This window comes from Geospiza fortis, unplaced genomic scaffold (genome assembly GCF_000277835.1).
Source record: "Geospiza fortis unplaced genomic scaffold, GeoFor_1.0 scaffold538, whole genome shotgun sequence".
In the NCBI taxonomy this organism is placed as follows: Eukaryota; Metazoa; Chordata; class Aves; order Passeriformes; family Thraupidae; genus Geospiza; species Geospiza fortis.
In genome coordinates, this window is record NW_005054368.1 from 454,709 (window position 1) to 473,037 (window position 18,329).

At 50.6% G+C, this 18,329-nt stretch overlaps 1 protein-coding gene across 1 annotated transcript in view; it reads left to right on the plus strand.

Annotated features, from left to right (window-relative positions):
• MNT (MAX network transcriptional repressor) overlaps positions 1-18,329 on the plus strand; it is a 23,089-nt gene that overhangs the window by 4,315 nt on the left and 445 nt on the right. Inside the window, 6 exon segments of the mRNA XM_031059767.1 lie at positions 1-14; positions 16-225; positions 2,340-2,381; positions 3,061-3,172; positions 16,063-16,255; positions 17,774-18,325. The exon segment at positions 1-14 is cut by the window's left edge and continues 221 nt beyond it. Of these exon segments, the coding sequence (XP_030915627.1) occupies positions 1-14; positions 16-225; positions 2,340-2,381; positions 3,061-3,172; positions 16,063-16,255; positions 17,774-18,325 (1,123 nt within the window).

Here is an 18,329-nt window from a genome sequence, read left to right on the forward strand (position 1 = left end):
GCCGGGGCCGCACCTGCCGGACGGGAAGGCGGCCACGCCGCCCTCGGGCAGCCCCAAGCAGCTGCCGCACTACGCGGCGCCCGTGCTGGCCATCTCCCAGCACCATGTGGTGCCACAGCCCATCCAGCCCCTGCAGCACCCGGCAGCGCCCGCGCCCCTCGGCGCCCTCAAGCTGGCGCCGGCCGACGACATGAAACCCATCGAGCTCAAGAAGAGAATTGGAGGGTGAGTGCACCGTGTGTCCAGGAGGAACAGCCAAAGCTGCATCTCTCTGGAGCGGCTCCTGCTTGTGCAAAGTGTTGTTGGATCAGAAATGCCAAGACCTGTGGATGTTTAATGTCTTTGAATTGCTGAGAGCAGGGATTTTTAGCTTGACGGGTTTTTATTTTCCTCCCTCACTCCACACTGTAAGATTCTGTGTAAGGATTTTTTTTTGCAGGCCAGAACTGTGTTAGGAAGCAAGTCCCAGCCCTGCATGTCTGATCTCGAGTGGTATCTCGTGTTATGTTTGGCAAAAGATCACTGCTTGTACTGGTCAGGGAAATCAAAGTGCACTGCCGCTTGTGGGAGCTTTCTTGAAAACTGGAAAGGGATCTGGGAGATGTTATTCTGAGGACAGAGATCACCAGTTTCTCAGTGCTGTAAGTGTTAAGGGCCTCCTGCTTGCTCAGAATCTTGCAGCTGGAAGGGGCTAAAGACTATGTAGTCTGCCCTCACCCTCTGACAGGACTTGTGGTTCTGATGTTGCTCCAGGTTAGTGTTTTTCTGGCTTGTTCTTAAGGACTTTGGCTGGTGGAGACCCTGCCTTCTCCGTAGATGGTTGTTTCCAGACCACAGTATCCCAGTAGGGAGTCTGGTATTACTGCTTGTGGACTGGGAGAACAAACCATTCCCTTCTTTGCGGCAGTTTTACCTGTTCCTTTGGCCCCTCAATTTTCCTGCAGCATAAGTGACCTGGATCTGTGCAATCTTCCCTCCTGGCTGTGCTGCCTTGGCCTCTGTTCTCCTGGCTGCCTGCAGCAGGGGGATGTCTCCTGGCAGTGGTGTTGGAGATGGTGTGTGAATGCCATGGGGACTGGTGGAGATGTATAGTAGACAGAAGAAAGGTTCATTGGGATGTACAGATCCCAAAATGCATAGAAACAGTGAAAGTAATGCAGATAGGAGTTTGTAAAGATAAAGGCTTCAGTAAATTGCCAGTATAGTTCCTCTAAGCAGATTGAGATCTTCAGAGCCTGTCTGGTGCTGGAAGGGTCTGTCAGTCTATGCACTAATGGAGAGAGCCCATCAGTGATGTTGTGTGGGTTCAGGAGCTGTGGAGGAGGTTTCTGCTGGCATGGGGTACCAGGGCAGGCTGCACAAGTTTGGCTGCCTGGGCTGTGGGCAGTGGGGTGGCTGCAAGTGCACCCACAACCTGCTGCTGTGCTGCCAGACTGGGCTTTGCCCTGGGGGGTGGGGGGGCTGTGGTGCCAGTGTGGAGCACAGCATCACCACTGCCTCCCCCCAGAATTGCCATAAGCACAGAAAAAATGTCTTTTCAGCCTGTAAATGTTTCATGGGGAAATGCTGTCAAATATTTGTGACAATTTTTTAAATATTATTACCTCAATGTCCTGTATTTTCAGTCAAAGGCAAATAATTACTTTGCACAGTGTATGAAAGATTCTTGAAATCTCCACATCTGCTAATGTACCTTATCACTGAAAAACTGAGCTGAAAAACTGAGATAACATGAATTTGTTTGGCTTTTCCTAAAAATATTCCTCTGATTCAGAGAGTGGGTGGACTCAAACCCCAAAACCAGAAACTCACGCTGGTTTTTCCTTCAGCAGTGACTGGAGAATTCCTGTATTGCTTCATTCCATATTTATCCTCAGCTGTGTTGTTTCACGCACAGTAAAAACCCAAAGTTGGAAGTGTCTGCTCAATCCCATACGCTTGAATATGGAACTGCACAAACCTTGTCCCACTGGAGTGTAGGCATAGATCAGAACCAGGTCAGAATATGGGCTCTCTGGGTCTGTACAAATACTTAAAATCCATGCTTTGTGTCTTTCCCTGTTGTTGGTAGTAGCTGTGTCTGCATATACACACACACATCACACCTGTTTGTATCTTCTGTGCACTGTGTGCACAGTGCTTGGTTCCTCTGATGCGCATCTATGGAGTTTATCTTGAAACAGTGTAGGCAGGAATATATATGTACTTAATGTTAAACCAGTGATATATGAACACTTCTGCTTTTGCATCTCGACTTACAGACACTGCTGCAGGCACAGGTGCAAGGCAGGAGTTTTCAACCTGACACTGAGCTGATCTTTGTTCTGTTTGGGTTACAGGGTTGGGACCAGGGAAGTACATAATAAATTGGAGAAGAACAGGTGCGTAGAAAGCCAGGGGTTTGGGTTTTTTAATTGTAATTCCCCTCCTTTTTTTGGCCTATTGTCTGTCAATATTTGTTTGGCTTTGGCGGGTTTTTGTTTGTTTGCTTGCTTGTTTTTTAAAGAGATAACCTGAATAAAATTCTTAGTGACTATTACTGAATCTTGCAGTATTGCTTGGCTTTCTTATAGCTTAATTCTGCATTTTTTGCTTCCCAATATGTTCTGTTTAACTGCACCATTGCATTCCAACCACCCTGATCCTGCAAAGCAGTAACAGTGCATAACAGTGTGACTCTCTTTTGATTTAAAAAGAGTAAAATACCCCAAATGAGGGGTCAGTGTACAGTGTGAATACAGAATAAACATCAGTTTCTGACCCAAGACTCTTATAAGCCTGACTATCTAAATTGGAAGTATGGTGACAGTGAAAGTACCAGCACAGTGAGGTGAAATACTTTATTTAAGGCTGCACGGTGTTCCTAACAAAGCTGGGATAGAGCCCAGGCACAGTCCCTGCTGGGTGAGCTGGCTCAGCTGTGACATGCTGTGCTGGGGGGGCTGCTATGCACAGGTGTAGGTGCTTTGCTGGATTAAGGCCCCAATTAAGCTCTCCCCTCGTGGAATTGGTTCCTGCTGTGTCTCCTGGCAGCTGACGACCCACCTGTGTTTTCTTTAGACGTGCTCATTTGAAAGAGTGCTTTGAGACATTAAAGCGCAACATCCCCAACGTGGATGACAAGAAGACCTCAAACCTCAGCGTCCTCAGGAGTGCCTTGCGATACATCCAGGTACGTGCAGCGCTCGTGGGGCTGGGCAGAGCCCAGAGCTGACTTGGGGTGCACAGAAACCCCCCTTCTGGGGGTTCCAGGTTAACCACAGATCATCCTTTCCTGAAGTGGTGATGGCAGGGAGCAGATAATTCACATGGTCTTAGAGATCCAGGCTGAGTGAACTTCAGTTGTTTCCTTTTGGGCCCAGGTGAATTTTAATATGTATGGTTTGGGGGGGGGGTTCTGTTTGCTTAACCAAAAGACAGATTTCTGTAAAGATTCGGTATGTGTCAAAATTTTGATGAGATGGACATGTGAGTACAAGTCATTTGCTTGGAGGCAAGGAAAGCCTAGAATCTGAGGCTGCAGCATGAGGCATGTAGGTGGATGGGGCACCACCAGGAGTGAGCACAGGTAAAAATCAGTTGTGTTTGTAGCTGGAGGGAAATAAGTGTTAGTGTTTGCTTGTTTAATGTTTGGGAAAGTGGTTAATAGTAGCACAAAAGAAATTGTTGTAAATGTCCCCTGTGAATGTGAAATCAGTAGTATGTAAGGCAGTTAAAATTCATTTGGAAACTGGAAGAGTTGCTGCCATTTATAATGCAAATGGAGACCTAGTACACCTTGTACATTTTGACTGGAATAAAAGGTGCTGAGGATTGATCACAATGGTCTTTTCCACAGTAAAATGTAATCTCACTTTGTTTCCATTTTTCCTCAGCCACTCTCAAACACCATTTCCCTCTGGTGTTCAGAATTGATTATTCACTTCAGCTTTGCTTTGGAGAGTCAGTAATGCCTCAGAATTAAATCAGTTCAGCCCTCCTCTTAGTTTTCACCAACAACTTCCCTCAGAGAGACTTTGGCTGGGGCAAATTCTGACTGTACCCAGCCACTCTCTGTGTTGCTCAAAAAAGTGGTTTTTGGGGGTGTGGTTGTACCGAGGCCTAATGGGCTTTAGAGATCTGAGCCTTTCTTTGGGTTTTGGCAGGCTGATGTTGTAGTTTGCAGGAGGAACCTCTCTGGCGGCCAGTCTGGGGTACGCAGTGGTGGGCTGGGACTGGCTGTCTGTGGCTGTCCGTCGGTCGGTGTGCAGTCTGTCTGTCGGTCAGTGTGCAGTCTGTCCGTGGCTGTCCGTCGGTCGGTGTGCAGTTGGTCAGTGCAGTCTGTCTGTCGGTCGGTGTGCAGTCTGTCTGTCGGTCGGTGTGCAGTCTGTCTGTCGGTCGGTGTGCAGTTGGTCAGTGTGCAGTCTGTCTGTCGGTCGGTGTGCAGTCTGTCCGTGGCTGTCCGTCGGTCAGCCGGGTGCTCCCGCAGCCGGGTGCTCTCCCGGCGTGGCAGGGAAGGTCACGGTGCCCTGGGGCCGAACCAGCGTCCGCCTCCACGTGTGTGGGGAGCACATGGCGAGCACAAGGCCCTGCTGGTGTGGTGTGAGCTGGCACTGACCAGGCAGGGCTGGCTGGCTGCCCACGGGCAGTGACGTTGTGTAACGTTGTGTAACCTCCTCACTGCATCGCCTTCTCCTCCTCATCCTCTCTGGCAGCTGCTCAGGGAGTATCCCGAGCGCTGTTTTCCTTGGCAGCACCTAAGCCGTGGGTCTGTGATTCAGTCACAGGATTCAATTGTGCTAAAAACCCAGATTACTAGAAATCTGATTTGAAATTGCAGCATTCAGAAACAAAAGTTGTCTTTTAAATTTTTTTTTACTGCAGTTTGAATTCAGGTTTGATCTCTTTCAACAGAACTAACATCTATCAGTGTGGGGATGGCCACCAGTCATGTGCCAGGCTCCATGTGTTTCACTCACAGGCTCAGTGTTTCCCTTGAAAAGAGAACAGGGCAATTGTACAAAGGAGATTTAAAAGTAAAAGCTCTTACTCTCAGGGTAGCAAAGTAGTTTTTCACTAAAGGGAAAAAAATAGCTCAGGAAACTCAAACCCAAATGAGTCTCACAGGGGAGGAGCACAGCACCAGCCAAAGCTGCACGGCGGCTGTTCTGCTCCTGCAGACACTGTGACAGTACACTGATTGTTGCAGCCTCTCTTCCTACAGAATCCTTCCTTCCCCCCTTCCCAGCTGGAACTTCTTAGAAACAGACTGTTTGTTTCCTTGGCTGGATTTAAATATTTGTATCTGCATCAAATCAGATAAGTTAGAAAGTTAAATTCTGAACTTCCCATAGAGCCGTCATTTTAATTTATCCTTGGACCTGGGCTTGTGCTCTGCTACAGTAAATTAGAATTTGCAATTAGGCACGCTGTTGCACAAAGGAAATGGGGCCCAACACAGCTGGAAGTTAATAATCCCTTTAGCTGGTGATTCAGCCTGAGGCAGTGTGGGCTGTTGTGCTACAGCTCTCAGCTGAGGAGGGTGTCCCGTGGGTCCAGCAGCACGGTGGGCTCCAGACCCTGGCACACAGCTGCAGCCAAGTCTGTTTTACATGGGCCACCTCGGCTCTTGGTCTTCACTTTGCTGCCTGCACAACCTGAGTGGAAGTGCAGGAGACCTCTGGGAAGTTTGTAAGATGCATGGAGCGATGTGGAAAAAACCACAGTGAGAATAAAGTGCTGTTTGCTTTGAGAGAGCAGAGCCCTGTGCCCTGGCTGTGTCCTGAGCAGTGTCCCCAGCAGAGCAGAGAGCAGAGCCCTGTGCCCTGCCTGTCCTGAGCAGTGTCCCCAGCAGAGGAGAGAGCAGAGCCCTGTGCCCTGGCTGTGTCCTGAGCAGTGTCCCCAGCAGAGCAGAGAGCAGAGCCCTGTGCCCTGCCTGTCCTGAGCAGTGTCCCCAGCAGAGGACAGGCCTGTCCTCCCCGGAGCCCCTCTGGCTGTGCCCATGCCAGGAGGGCAGCGGGGTGTGCCCAGCCTGGTACATGTCAGACATGGCTCACAGCCCGTGCAGCTGGGCTGGCTTTGGCCCTCTCAGGAGGATTCCTTCCCCTAGGAAATGGAATCATCTTTGGAAGCTAACTGAAGCCCTTAAGCCAGACTGCTACTCTGTGTTCTCAAACTGTGCCTGTCACTGTGGCACCTGAGCATCCTCCAGTTTTGGGGGTTATTTTCTACTGTACATTTAGTGTCAGATGACATCCAGGTGATTTGCTCACCAGGTGACACTGGGACAACTGGCACACAGCCCAGACCAACCCATCAGTCTTCGGTTGTGCTGCAGGTCCTGCTTGTTGGCCAGTTTCCCCAGTACAGCTGAAACACTGGCTAAATAACAAGGTGCTTGCAAAGTCTGAGATGCAGCTGAGCTTCCCAGGGCATACAAAATGCAAAGAGCAAAAGTCTTTGGAAGGTGTGGAAGCAAGGCACTGATCCCAGCCCCTGCACATGCTGCTCGGGTGTGGCAGAGGCACTGGGAGCTGCTGTGGTGACAGATGGACCTGGTCCTGCCGAGCAGTTCTGGCTCTGTTTCTGAAATAGACTTTGCTTACTGATTCACAGAATTCCTCTGGCAACCCTGCTTGTAGTGTTAGAGACAAAACGTAGCTGTAGTGAACTAAGGATTTATAGTATGGCCAGTTTGTCATTATTACCTTGGGAAAGGGCAAGAGGGGTGAAATTTCCTTATGACTTACCTGTGCTCGCTAGTGTTGCTAATCATTTATGATGTTGAAGTTGTTTATCCTCACGTCATCTCCCTTGGCTTCTCAAACTGCCTGCAGTAACAGTTGTGCCCCTAAAAATGATACAGTTTCCTGTTCTTGCCAACAGTAATCAACAGATTTGGCTCCCTTCGGGGTAGAATGAATCCAGAGTACTATCCAAGGATGCCTAAGTAGTGCATGTAAAAATCCTTCGTGAAGCCCTTTTTGAGCTGGTCTTGTGGACATGTGAATCGACCAGATACTGGTTTTACATTGGTTAAATTTTCCTTTTAAGATTCACAGCATCTTTGTCTTCTAGTTTGTTTTATTTATTGGTCACTTTGCTGGTGCCTGAGCACAGTCATTCATCCCTGTCTGTGTAGAGACCCAGAACAAGACCAGTGGATTTTTGGGTGCCATAGCAGTGCTTGATTTGGGTGTTGATGGGTGCAGAGGGCCCTGCAGCCATGCCAGATCTGGTGCAGGGAGGTGCTGGCCTGCAGACACAAACCACAGGTCTGACAATGGTTGTGATTAAAGACCAGAACTCCTTTACATTCAGGCACTGTTGTGACTGGATTATTGATCAAAATGCATAAACCAAACCGTGCTGCTGAATCCTGTTAAGTTCCCCACCTTGACGAGGATGGCTGTAACTGTTATTTTTTATTCTGTGCCAGCTATGAGGTGAGTAGACTCATCTTCTGTAAAACTTGTCTAGTAAGAGTGGGGTCCATCAGTACCTGCCATGCCTCCCTCACGTGAGCAGCATTCAGATGCCAAGCTGTGCTGCTTCATGGTGTTTACCTGACCTGATCCACTGATTCTATCTTGTCTAATTAGCCTGAATCTCAGTGTCAGTAATGAAGGCCTCCAGCATCCATAGGCTATGGTCATGCAATGTGGTGTCATCTGTAGATTTCAGAAAGTGATGAGAAGAAATAAGACCTTAAAAAAACCCACTGTTTAATTCCCTGCTGTTCCTCCAGCTGCAGCAGGACCTGTCTGCAGGGAGGCTCATCCAGGGAGCCATCAGGGCATTTTTATTTGCAGGATTGGCCACAAAACATGTCCTGTAATAGTGATTAAAAATGTCCAGCATTTGGAACTTGTTGAGTAATTGGAGCTGTTTCTTAAACATTGCCAAGAGGGATAGTGATTTTTTTTTAAAGTATCTCACTCATTACTTGTACATGAGAATTTGGAAAGGGTGAATGGAATTATAAACCTGTCAGTGTGTTTGTAATTGTCAGAGAATCCACACCTGTTCCACTGCTGTCATTTAAATAGTAGTTTGAAGAAGCACTCGGGGTTGTAAAAACCAAACCAGCCTGTAAGGGGATTGCAGCACAGGGTTTGGGACTGCTGCTGCATGGTAGCTGGTGTGTTTGGGGGCTGTTGCTTGTTCTGGTTGCCACCTGCTGTGGGAGCTGGCATGGGAGGGGAGACAGCGCGTGGGCCCTAACGAGAGTAGTGATAATTACAGCGTGGTTGCATGGGCTCTATTTTATGTGTGACATTGCAGGAGTCGCCTGCCTTTGAAACAAAGCAAAGGCAGCCCCTCAGCCCAGCAGAGGAGCTGCAGTGAGAGCAGCAGGGGCAGTGGGGGTGCCATGGCACAGAGGGCACCTGTGCCAGCAGCAGGGCAGCCCCAGCTCTCCTGCACAGACAGAGGTTTGCACCCAGGCACAGCTCTGCCTCATGGCCTCATGCAGGTGCTGGAGTGGGTTTGCCTTTAACAGCTGGGTTTGTGTCCCCCCACTGCCACCGTGGCCGTGCCAGCGAGGGAGAAGGACGGAGAGCAATCCTCTGGTGACCCAGATCTGCTCTGTGGGCCGTGGGTGGAGCTGCTGGGGTGTGAGTAAGTGGCACTGACCTCCTTAGGTGCATGGGGAAACAGGAAGGAGAGGTGGTGCGGAGGATGGCACATCTCTGAGTCACCGGGCCTCGGACCTGCTGCCGTGCTGTGGGGGAGTGCTGCTGTCAGAGCCCTCGGCTCCTGGCACCAGCATCACTGCCAGAACTGTGTTCTGGGAGGTGTCCTCTCCCAGGAGAAGCCCTCACTTCCCTGCTCCCTGGACAGGGTCCCTTCAGGTGTGCAGCTTACCTGTGCCGTGTGCCTGTAGGCTGAGCTAAGGTGTAGTAACAGGAACAAAGGGAGGGCTGCGCCCAGGACCCATCCAAAACTCTGCCTTGGCTCCTGCAGCAGCTGCTCAGATCTGCCTGCAAGGAAAATACAGAAGCACTGCAGCAAGTGGATGTAGGGACAAAGTGTCTGCTCAGAAGTCTCCTCCTCATCCCTGGCAGACAGCTCTGGCTGTGCCTCCAAGGCATAAACCTGCCTGTTGCCCTCTGGAGCTGCTGTCCATGTGTCATCACAAAGGCTTGGGAAGAGCTTTGGGGTCCTGCATCCAGCAGTCGTGTTATTAATAATAATAATCCCTTCTTGAGATGCAGCATGCTTCATTTCGGTTTGCAGAAAGTGATGACACTTAATCTCAAAAGCATATTTCCCACAATTCTTTTTCATTTCAATTTTTTTAGAATGTAAGTGCTGCAGAATTAATTTGAAATTTAAAATTATCAAGTTTTAATTTCTCAAGTTATTTTAATTTTTTGGGGGATCATTTTCTAAGTAACAAACACACCATGGTATTTCAGAGTCTTTGGGGCTGCTGGAACCCACTGGAATCATTAGAAATACCTCATTTGTTTCCTCAACAACAGAGACTGGTTAAAAAATAAAAATAGGAAAAGCAAAAGACATGGCCAAACTAAACACCAAGTGATTGCAAGTCATACTTCAGTTATTGTAAAATTGAGCTTCTTGTGTCCTTGGGAGTCATATCAAGGAATGAAACCACATCTGCTTACCTGGTGACAGCCAGCACGGGGCCAGTGACTGGCCTGGGGATGGCTCTGCTTTTCCTTGCTTTGTTGTACTGTGGGTTCCAGTTGGTTGCCGCCTTTTTGTTTTGCTTTTTGGGGTTTTTTTTTGGTGGTTTGTTTGTTGTTTATTTTCTTCTGAATTTTCTTTTTTGTCTTCCTGATTTGAATCATTCCTGACTCTGACAGGTCGGTGCAAACAGCCACGTTCAGCCCTAGTTTTGATCACAGATTAAGGCCTGATGTCTTTTTTTATCAGGAGCCTGAAATGCAGTTATCAGTGTGAAATGGTAAATGTAAATACCAGTGCATGTTCTCGTTTTCCGTGATTGCTCCAGGCATATTTCCTGTTCTGGGAAGTATTTCTGTCTAGAAGTTCATCCCTACCCCTGCAGCCAGGTTGAGCAGTGGTGGGTGGTGCCCACCCTGCTGGGACCTGCTGAAAAGTGGGTGCAGCCTGTGCAGTGAGGATGGGCTCCTTGCCTTGAGTCCCTGTGCTCATGGGGCCGAGGTCACCTCCTGGGACACAGCAGCACTCCTTGGCTGCTGTCCTCGTCCCGGGCTCGGGCACTGGGAGTGCTGGGTCACGAGGCTGCTGGCAAACACCCACGGCCTGGCTGTCGGTGCAGGGCTCACACTCACAGGGAGCCGGGGACAGTCTCTGCTTCACCCTGCAGGCTTTACTTTGGTTTAGCTCCTGGTGTGAAGTTTGAGATCTTGAGAGGCTGAAGCTGGGGCACGAGCCCTGGGAGCCTGAAGTCCTTGTCCTGTGGCTGCTCCCATTTGCACGCAGTCCCCTGGGGACCGGTCACAGTGAGACCCTCACCCCGCTCTCCCGGTGCTGAGCATGGTCTGTTAGCATCTCAGGGCTTTGGGTCAGGCCCCTTGTGATTTTAGCTTGTGTTTGGGGAAAGCAGGACTGTGGTCCTGCGCTGAGTGGGGGCTCCTGAGGCACGGCCTGCACTGAGGTGTGGCTGTGGGTGGTGGCAGTGCCCGGCTGGCTGCAGCGCGGTGCTGACGTGCTCTGTGCTGGTGCCCTGGTGCCCCACCTGTATTTTGCTGTAGTGGTACCAGGCCAGCACATCCGGCATCACGGTGGGATATCATCTCCGAGAGCCGGCAGAATGAAGCAGTTACCATGGAAACCATGGCTTTGGTTCCCGTGGCAACCAGCCGGGGTTCACACACGGCCGCTTCTTGCAGACAGGGGCTGGCTGGCATCGGCGGGGCAGGGATGGGGTCTGGCAGGTGCTGTCACCTTGGAGGGTGCAGGGGGTGGCTGCAGAGGCTGGGGACGCTGGCCCGGTGCTGGGGGAGCTGGCTCCTCGCCTTGCCAGCCCTGCAGGCTCTGCTCCTTGGCAGCAGGCCGGGTGGGCTTGGGGTGAGCGCTCGGTGTCAGTGCTGTGCCGTGAACAAACTGCTTGTGGCAGCTGAGCAACATAGACAATTTAGCACCATTCGAATCAGGGATGCCCAGAGTTGATAGGAGTGATGGAAAATCCCCAGATCCTACAGGTGAGTGCCTTGGCCAGCGGAGTTTCGGCAGCTGGGGCTGTTTGGGTTCCATTTGGGACTGTGTGGGGACAGCTTGTTCCCCAGCATCTCTCTGGTTCTGGTTGGAACATTTTTGGAGTCAGGCTGGTGGATTTTTGCTCCTGCTGTGAATCTCCTACACCATGGCAGTCCCAGCAAGAATAAGATCCTTAGGATGTGGGGTTTTTTCCATTACATATAGGAATCAAAGCTCTGTGCAGCAGTGGAGAGCCTGACCAGCTGGTCTGGTCTGGTACTGTGCTGGAGGTCCTGCAGGTCAGTGGCAGCTGAGGACCCCCCTGGCTCAGCATGTCCCTTTCTCTGGCACCAGCTGTGATCCCTGGAGCAGAGAGTTAAAGATTATCTGGCTCAAAATTGCAAATCACTCTCCTGATTGCTTATTGATGAGGTATTTTCAATCAGCAAATGTTACAGAAGAAAAGAGCTGAAATATGCTTTGGAAAACTCATAATTGAAAGTGTGTTTTTAAACGGCTAATAAAATGTTTATGAGGGGAGCTGTGTAATAAGGCCTTTTAAACCTCTCCAATGCCAGCCACAGGGCCAGCAGCATTCCTGAGGCAGGTGCAGGGAAGGCGTTGGGGGCATTATTTCTGTCTTGACAGGAGAATGAGCAATTTAATTACAGACGGCTATAAAATGGAAAATTCTTTGCAGTGACAAATGACTGTTGGTGTATGGTTTGTTTACCAAATGATGACAGGGAGATGCACACAAGGACCAAAGAGTGGCTCCAAACCAGCCAGGATAGTGGGCACAAAGTGGGGAATAGTTACCACTGGAATTGTGTCAGGCCTTTGCTGTCACTGCAGTCATCTGGTCTCGCTTCAATAATCCAGGTGCATAAAGGCTGCCAAGGAGCTGACAGGTACAGGAGGAGAATCAGATACTCTAGGGGAGCAAAAGCAAACCCACATGTGGATTTTAATTTGGTTGCTGGTGTTTAAATAAAAGATGAAGGGACTCACCACTGCCCTTGTGTCCTTGTCACAGCTTCCACCTGCTCATGGAGCAGCCCCTGCTGTGCCCGTGCAGTGCTGCCTGCCAGGGGAGGGTCAGGCTCTTGCTCTGCTCCAGAGGGCTCACTCAGCTTCAGCTCAGCAGAACTGAGAGTGTTGAGAGAGGAACATCATCTGCTTTCACCAGAGCCAGCAGTTGATTTGCAAAATTTACCAAGCATCAAAAGCCATAGATGGATTCACAAGAGTATGAGGAAATCCATTATTTCTTCCTGGGGTAGCTCAGCTTCCCCTTCCCCCATGGCATGGCCAGGGCCTACTCTTTTAAGTGATGATCATGTGGATTTTTTTTTAAGTGTGAAAAATAAAAGAGTTCTAAAGTCATAGCTTCTGTAGGTTCCTCACACTGCAGTGTAATAGTTGCCTGGGCAACCAGGGTTCCCAATTGCTTAACAGGAAAAAAAAGAAATGCTGCAATGATGGAGATGCAGACGTAAGAGGCAGGCTCTGTGCTGGAGCCTGGTGCTTGCAAAAAGCAGTCTGGCATGGGGTGGCCTCAGTGAGAGGCCATCCCCAGCTTTGGGCTGCCCTCTGCAAACAGGACACAGCTCGAGGGCCATGCCTGGCCTTCCTGGGGCAGCCCAGCCTGGCCTCTCCCTGAGGAAGTGGGAAAACAGAAATGCAGGTAACTTCAGTGATTTTTCTGCTGTGGAGAAACAGGATCAGTATTTCATGAGCCAGGTTAAGTGTGCGTCCTTCAGGATCTTGGCAAGCACCTTAACTGTCCTCCCAGGTGCCAGCACCAGATGTGAACCCTTGCCATGGTCCTTCCCAGTGGCTGTGGAGGTGGGTCAGGTGGCAACTCCTGCCCTGCAGCTGACCAGGCCTCTGCCTTCTCAAATTTCATATTTCAAAGGAAAGGTGGTTGGGCATTTGTATGAATTTCTTTTATCAAAATTTAATTCTCAGTTACTGTGTTGTTTGTAGTTTTAGGATCCCCTCTGCCCTTCTCAGTACTACCATTACCTTCCCATTCTGTTGGAAAATTGCAAAGGCTTGGGTTTGGGGAAAAGTGTCTGTGTGGTTATATATAATTTTAAAACGTCTGGTTTTGTATTGCATGGGATCCATGGTGAAAGTGCTGACAGAAACTCCTGTTTTAGAAGAACATCCAGGGGATCAGTGGGAGTCTCTAAAGGTTTTGATGTGCCGGGGCAGGTCAGTGACCGCAGTCCCAGTGACTCAGGGTTGGCTGTCACTGTGGACTTTCTGTTGACTGACGGGAAATCCTGGCACCTGATGTGGGCAGGATGATTTGCAGAAAATAATCAGCCAGGAGGCGGGTGCCAGGAGCTGCATGTGCCCGCAGGGAGAGCCACGGAGGCACAGGGGTCCCTGCTCCCTGTCCCTCCATGGGTGCTCCTTTCTGCAGTGGGGCCGGGGCTGTTCTTGCTCCCGGGCTCAGCTCCCAGTGCAGGGCACACTCCCAGTCCCTGCAGAGCCTGGGGGGGACTGCACCCACGGGTACCTGCAGAGAGTGGGGCAGTGCTGGGAGAGGAGTCAGAGGAGAGAGAAGAGGGCTCCAGTTAATCCCACCCAGTTCATTATTAGGCCAGAGCAGCTCAGCCTGGAGATGTGTCTTTACCAAGTGATCTCCAGTGAATTGCATCCCAGAATAGGTTTTGAAAGATTATGGGTGCCTCCAGCCCATCTGCTGCTCCAGCCTCCCCAGCAGCTCCCCTTGGAGAGCACCCAGCCGTGCCGCAGCCCTGGGAGGAGATGCACACCCAGCAAGGGGCTGCCGGGAGCTGGCACCCAGTCAAGAGCTGGGACTGCTGGCGCTGAGGGAGGCAGAGCCCACAGGGCTGGGCTTGGAGCAGTGCCACGTCCCAAAGCCTGTGGAGTGCCTGCAGAGTGACATAGTGAACTCCCTCCCATAGGGCTCTCTTGGCTGGGAGACTCGTCCTGGTGCTTGCTAAGGGTTTGCCTGCCTTCCCAGTAATTAAAAGTTTGTAACTAATTACCAGCTGCCCTGCTCATACTTTGTAGTAGTGCTTTTCCCCAGTGCTGGGAGTCTCCTCTGGCAGCAGGGAGTGAAGCCAAATCTGTTTGAATATGCGTGTGCTGTGCCCACTGCGGTGCGAGGCGGCTGCGGGGATTTCTGCCTGCTCCTCTCCTGTCCTCTCGTGCCCTGCGTGGAGAGCAGCTTTGGGGAGATGCTGCAGAGAGGGACTGGGCTCAGGTTTGCACAGCAGATTTAGCCTCAGCCTTTCTTCTACTTGCCTCTTTCCTGATGACATAGTGAGGGGAAGACGTTCAGACAAGTTGCATGCAAGTCTTGCGTGTTTAAGCCTGATCCAGGAGCGTGCACCTTCCTCATCCCCTTCTCCTCCATCGCTCCCTGTCTCACCCACACCCCTTTGCAAGGCAATCAGAGCACAGACAGCACATGACTTTTCTGGGTCAGGCAAAATGCTTTGGCTGCACTTGACAGGAAACAGACCTTAAAACTAGCCTGTGGATTTGGGCCTCAGCCACATGGGAATCTCTGGGCTACAGGTCAGGCCTGGTGCAGAGCCAGGATTCCAGGAGTCCCCATCGTTCCTTTCTGGCTGTCCCCATGGCTACTTCCCTGCAGTGGGCTGCTGGGCTTGCCCAGGACATGGTGTTGGTCTCTCTGCTGCCTGGTTTGGCTTGAAAAGCAACAGGAGAGAAAGAACTGCCCCCTTTGCCTGAAAACCCTCCGTTTTGAGGAGCTTTTAGCTGATCTGGAGGGAGAGGAGCTGTCTCCATTGACACACCTGCAGTGGTTGTGCCCTGCTAACACACATTGTTTGGCTCTTTTAAAAATACTTCCTTTATTGCTGTTACTGGGACAAAGGTAGCAGCAGGAGCTGCCCTAATCTGCGTTGCCTTAGGCTGCATTAAAGGCTGGCTGAACAGGCTTTTAAGGTCCTTCCCAGCAAACCTGTGAGCTACAACACCAGCAGAACGATTGAAAGGCATGAGGTCAGGCTCTGATTGTACTCATCCTGGAGAACCTGAGAGAGAATTAAAGAGATGTGTTAAGAAGACCATGAGCCTGGTCCTCTGCCAGGTGTGGGATTTGCTTTTGAGCTCAGTGCTTGCCAGCAGTGAGGGAACAGGAGCATCCATGTGGGCTCTGTGTGGCTGGTATTTTCAGAAGTGTGTGTGGGATTTAAATCCCCAGTGTTGAAACTTCAGAAAATGGAGAGTCTGTACATGGTTTTACAGATTTCACCTAATTTTGTCTCTTATGCATATAGTCAGTGTGGCCCTGGGCTGAGGGACCAGGTCTCTGACTGTGCAGTGCTACACTGATGTAAAAACTCATAGAACAGGCCTTGGAATAGTCGTTCCCCCTTGAGGAGTGTGGTTTGTATTTCCCAGCAGTAGTGCTGGGCAGTGTGGATCATTCCTCTGTATTGTGCTGACTGATGCAGCAGCTCCCCTGACCTTACCAATGGATGTGGTGGTTCCCAGCACCAAGGGAGCATTAGCAGGAGAGGACAGCAAACACCCTTCCTTCCTGTTTGACCTCAGGATTTCCCCATGATGCAGGGGCTTGTTGGTTCTACCGTCCACCATCTCCTCTAGGTCAGAAGCTCTTGCTCAGAAGCTCATCAGTACTTAGGCTTTTTTTTTCCTTCTAAGCATTTCCATTTTGGGGGCTTACCAGTTTTCCCTCAGAAAGCAGATGTTCAACTAGAGCAATGCTTTATGTGCCAGCTCTTGTCCTTCCCTTTCTGCCTGCATTTGGCAGGTGTAAGTATACCTGAGCATGTTTTACACCAGCATAACTGGCAATATAAAATAATGCGCTGTGAACATGGGAGTGACCAGATTAGTGTAGGTTATTCTTGTCTTTGTTCTCATTATATTTCTTTTTCTTTCCTTCGACTTCAGACTTTAAAGAGGAAGGAAAAAGAATACGAACATGAGATGGAGCGGCTGGCGAGGGAGAAGATCGCTACGCAGCAGCGGCTGGCAGAACTGAAGAACGAGCTGAGCCAGTGGATGGATGTTTTGGAGATTGACAGAATTATTCGACAGACAGTTCAGCCAGAGGATGACCAGGCATCTACCTCGACAGCATCAGGTACCCACAATTGTTCTCTTTTTCTCGTTATTATATTGGAATGTCATTGACACAGTTACATGGAGTGGTGGGGATCTTCATTTAGCAGCATCAGGGTTTCTTTGCATTCAGAATAAAGTAAAAGGTTTTGGAGTTTTTGTAATGATTGATGTTGCTAACAACACACGGCGGCTCATGTGAAGTAAACTGAAACTTGTGCATCGGTGTCAGGTAGATAAAACGTGCAGGTATGCACATCTGACCTGATTGTGGAGATAAATCCCTGCTTTCCAAACTTAGCTCTTTGCTTGCACAGTTCTGCAGCCCTGCTCATTAGAAGTGGGCATCCTGGTGTATTTGTGTGGATATGGGAGGGTGTTCAGCACATACAGAAGAAGGATTTGGTACAGGGAGGATCACCAGAGCATTTGGACAACTTGATGAGCCTTCACATTGCGTGAGGAGGATTCACAGTGAAGATGAAATGACACTAATGGATATCTGACATGTGGTTCCAGTGAGAAGTTTCTGTGAGATAGGAGAATGCATGCTTCTCTCCATGCCAGGGATATGCAGCAGGAAGAGTAGGCAGTCTGTGGATATAGAGCTTTCCAGAGACACAGAGGCTGTAGCAGTGCAAAAGCATTCACAGCAGTTCCTTCAAGTCAGCATTTGCTCTTGGCATGCCAGGCAGATGATATGGCAGGTTCTGGGAAGGGAAGACCTGAGTTTTTTCAGGCTCGTCACCTCTGATGGTAGGAGCAGGCTCCAGGTGTAGTCTGAAGGAAGTTGGGAGTCCCAGTGCTTTGTCCTTACAAGTGCCAGCTGTTCCCTCTTCAGTGGTCTCTGCTGAAAGTGAATACATCAAGCTGCTGCTTCCCAGAGCTTGGGAAGGGGAAGTGGCTTCCTGGTGTTCCTGCTGCTTCTGTCTCCTGAGATTTTTATTCTTTGCTGCATGGCTGGCACTAGAACAGGCAGTGCAGGGTGCCAGGCTTGTCTTCCTGATCTCAGGGCTAGTATGTTCCTGTTTTGTGCTTACTTAGTTCCTGGACTAGACAAGAGTCCATTTTCCAGAACCAGATGAGAGACTTGCTGCCGTGTTTCTTCATGGCAATTTCCTTCCTGCTCTGGGAGCAGAAGGAGTGGTGCCGATCAGTGGAACAACTGGCCAGGAAAGAAAACCCTGTTCCTCCTCCAGAAGGAGCCCGCTTCAGCCCAGACAGCTCAGCCAGGTGCTTTCTGTCAGCCTCTGCTCATGGTGCTCCCCTTGCCTGCCCAGTGAGACCTCTCAGCCTTTTGGGAGCACCCTGCTCTAGCTGGGTTTTTGAGCTGTCATACTTGCCTGGTCCTTGGCCCACAGGCAGTGAGGAGTGGGCTGTGCCATGCCATACCATACCGTGCCATCGTGCCACCAGCCTGTAGCTCAGTGACGCCTCCTGTACATCTCTTCTGCTGATACTGCCTTCTAGGGAAGCTCGTTGGTCCAGTTCATGCTCTGCTTGCGTTGTTATGGGAGTTTCTTCCTTTCGTATTTTCCAGAGGGTGAAGACAACATGGATGAAGATATGGAAGATGACAGGCCAGTGAACTCATTACCAAAACTCACCCAGCGCCAGCACCCAGAGCTGCTGAAAGCCGTCCCCCCCAGTGCTGCTCCCCCGCTGCCCACGGTCCTGCCCCCACACGTGTCCATCCAGCAGAAGCCCCACGCCCAGCCCTCCCTGCAGACACAGGCACTGGTCCCGCCGCAGGCGATCGTCCCTGCACAGACTCACATCGTGGCGGCCTCGACCGTGCAATCGACTGTTATCGCCCACACGGCCACCACCCATGCCTCGGTCATCCAGACTGTCAACCACGTCATTCAGGGGCCACAGACCAAGCACATTGCTCACATTGCACCTTCCACATCCAGCCCTGTGCAACTCACCACTGCTGCTCAGCCCATCGGCCACATCACTGTGCACCCGGCCACCATCAACCACATGGCCCATCTGGGCCCACAGCTGCCCATCTACCCCCAGCCCGTGGCCGTCAGCCAGCCCGTGGTGAGCCACATCGCTCACACCATCTCACACCAGCAAGTGAACGGCAC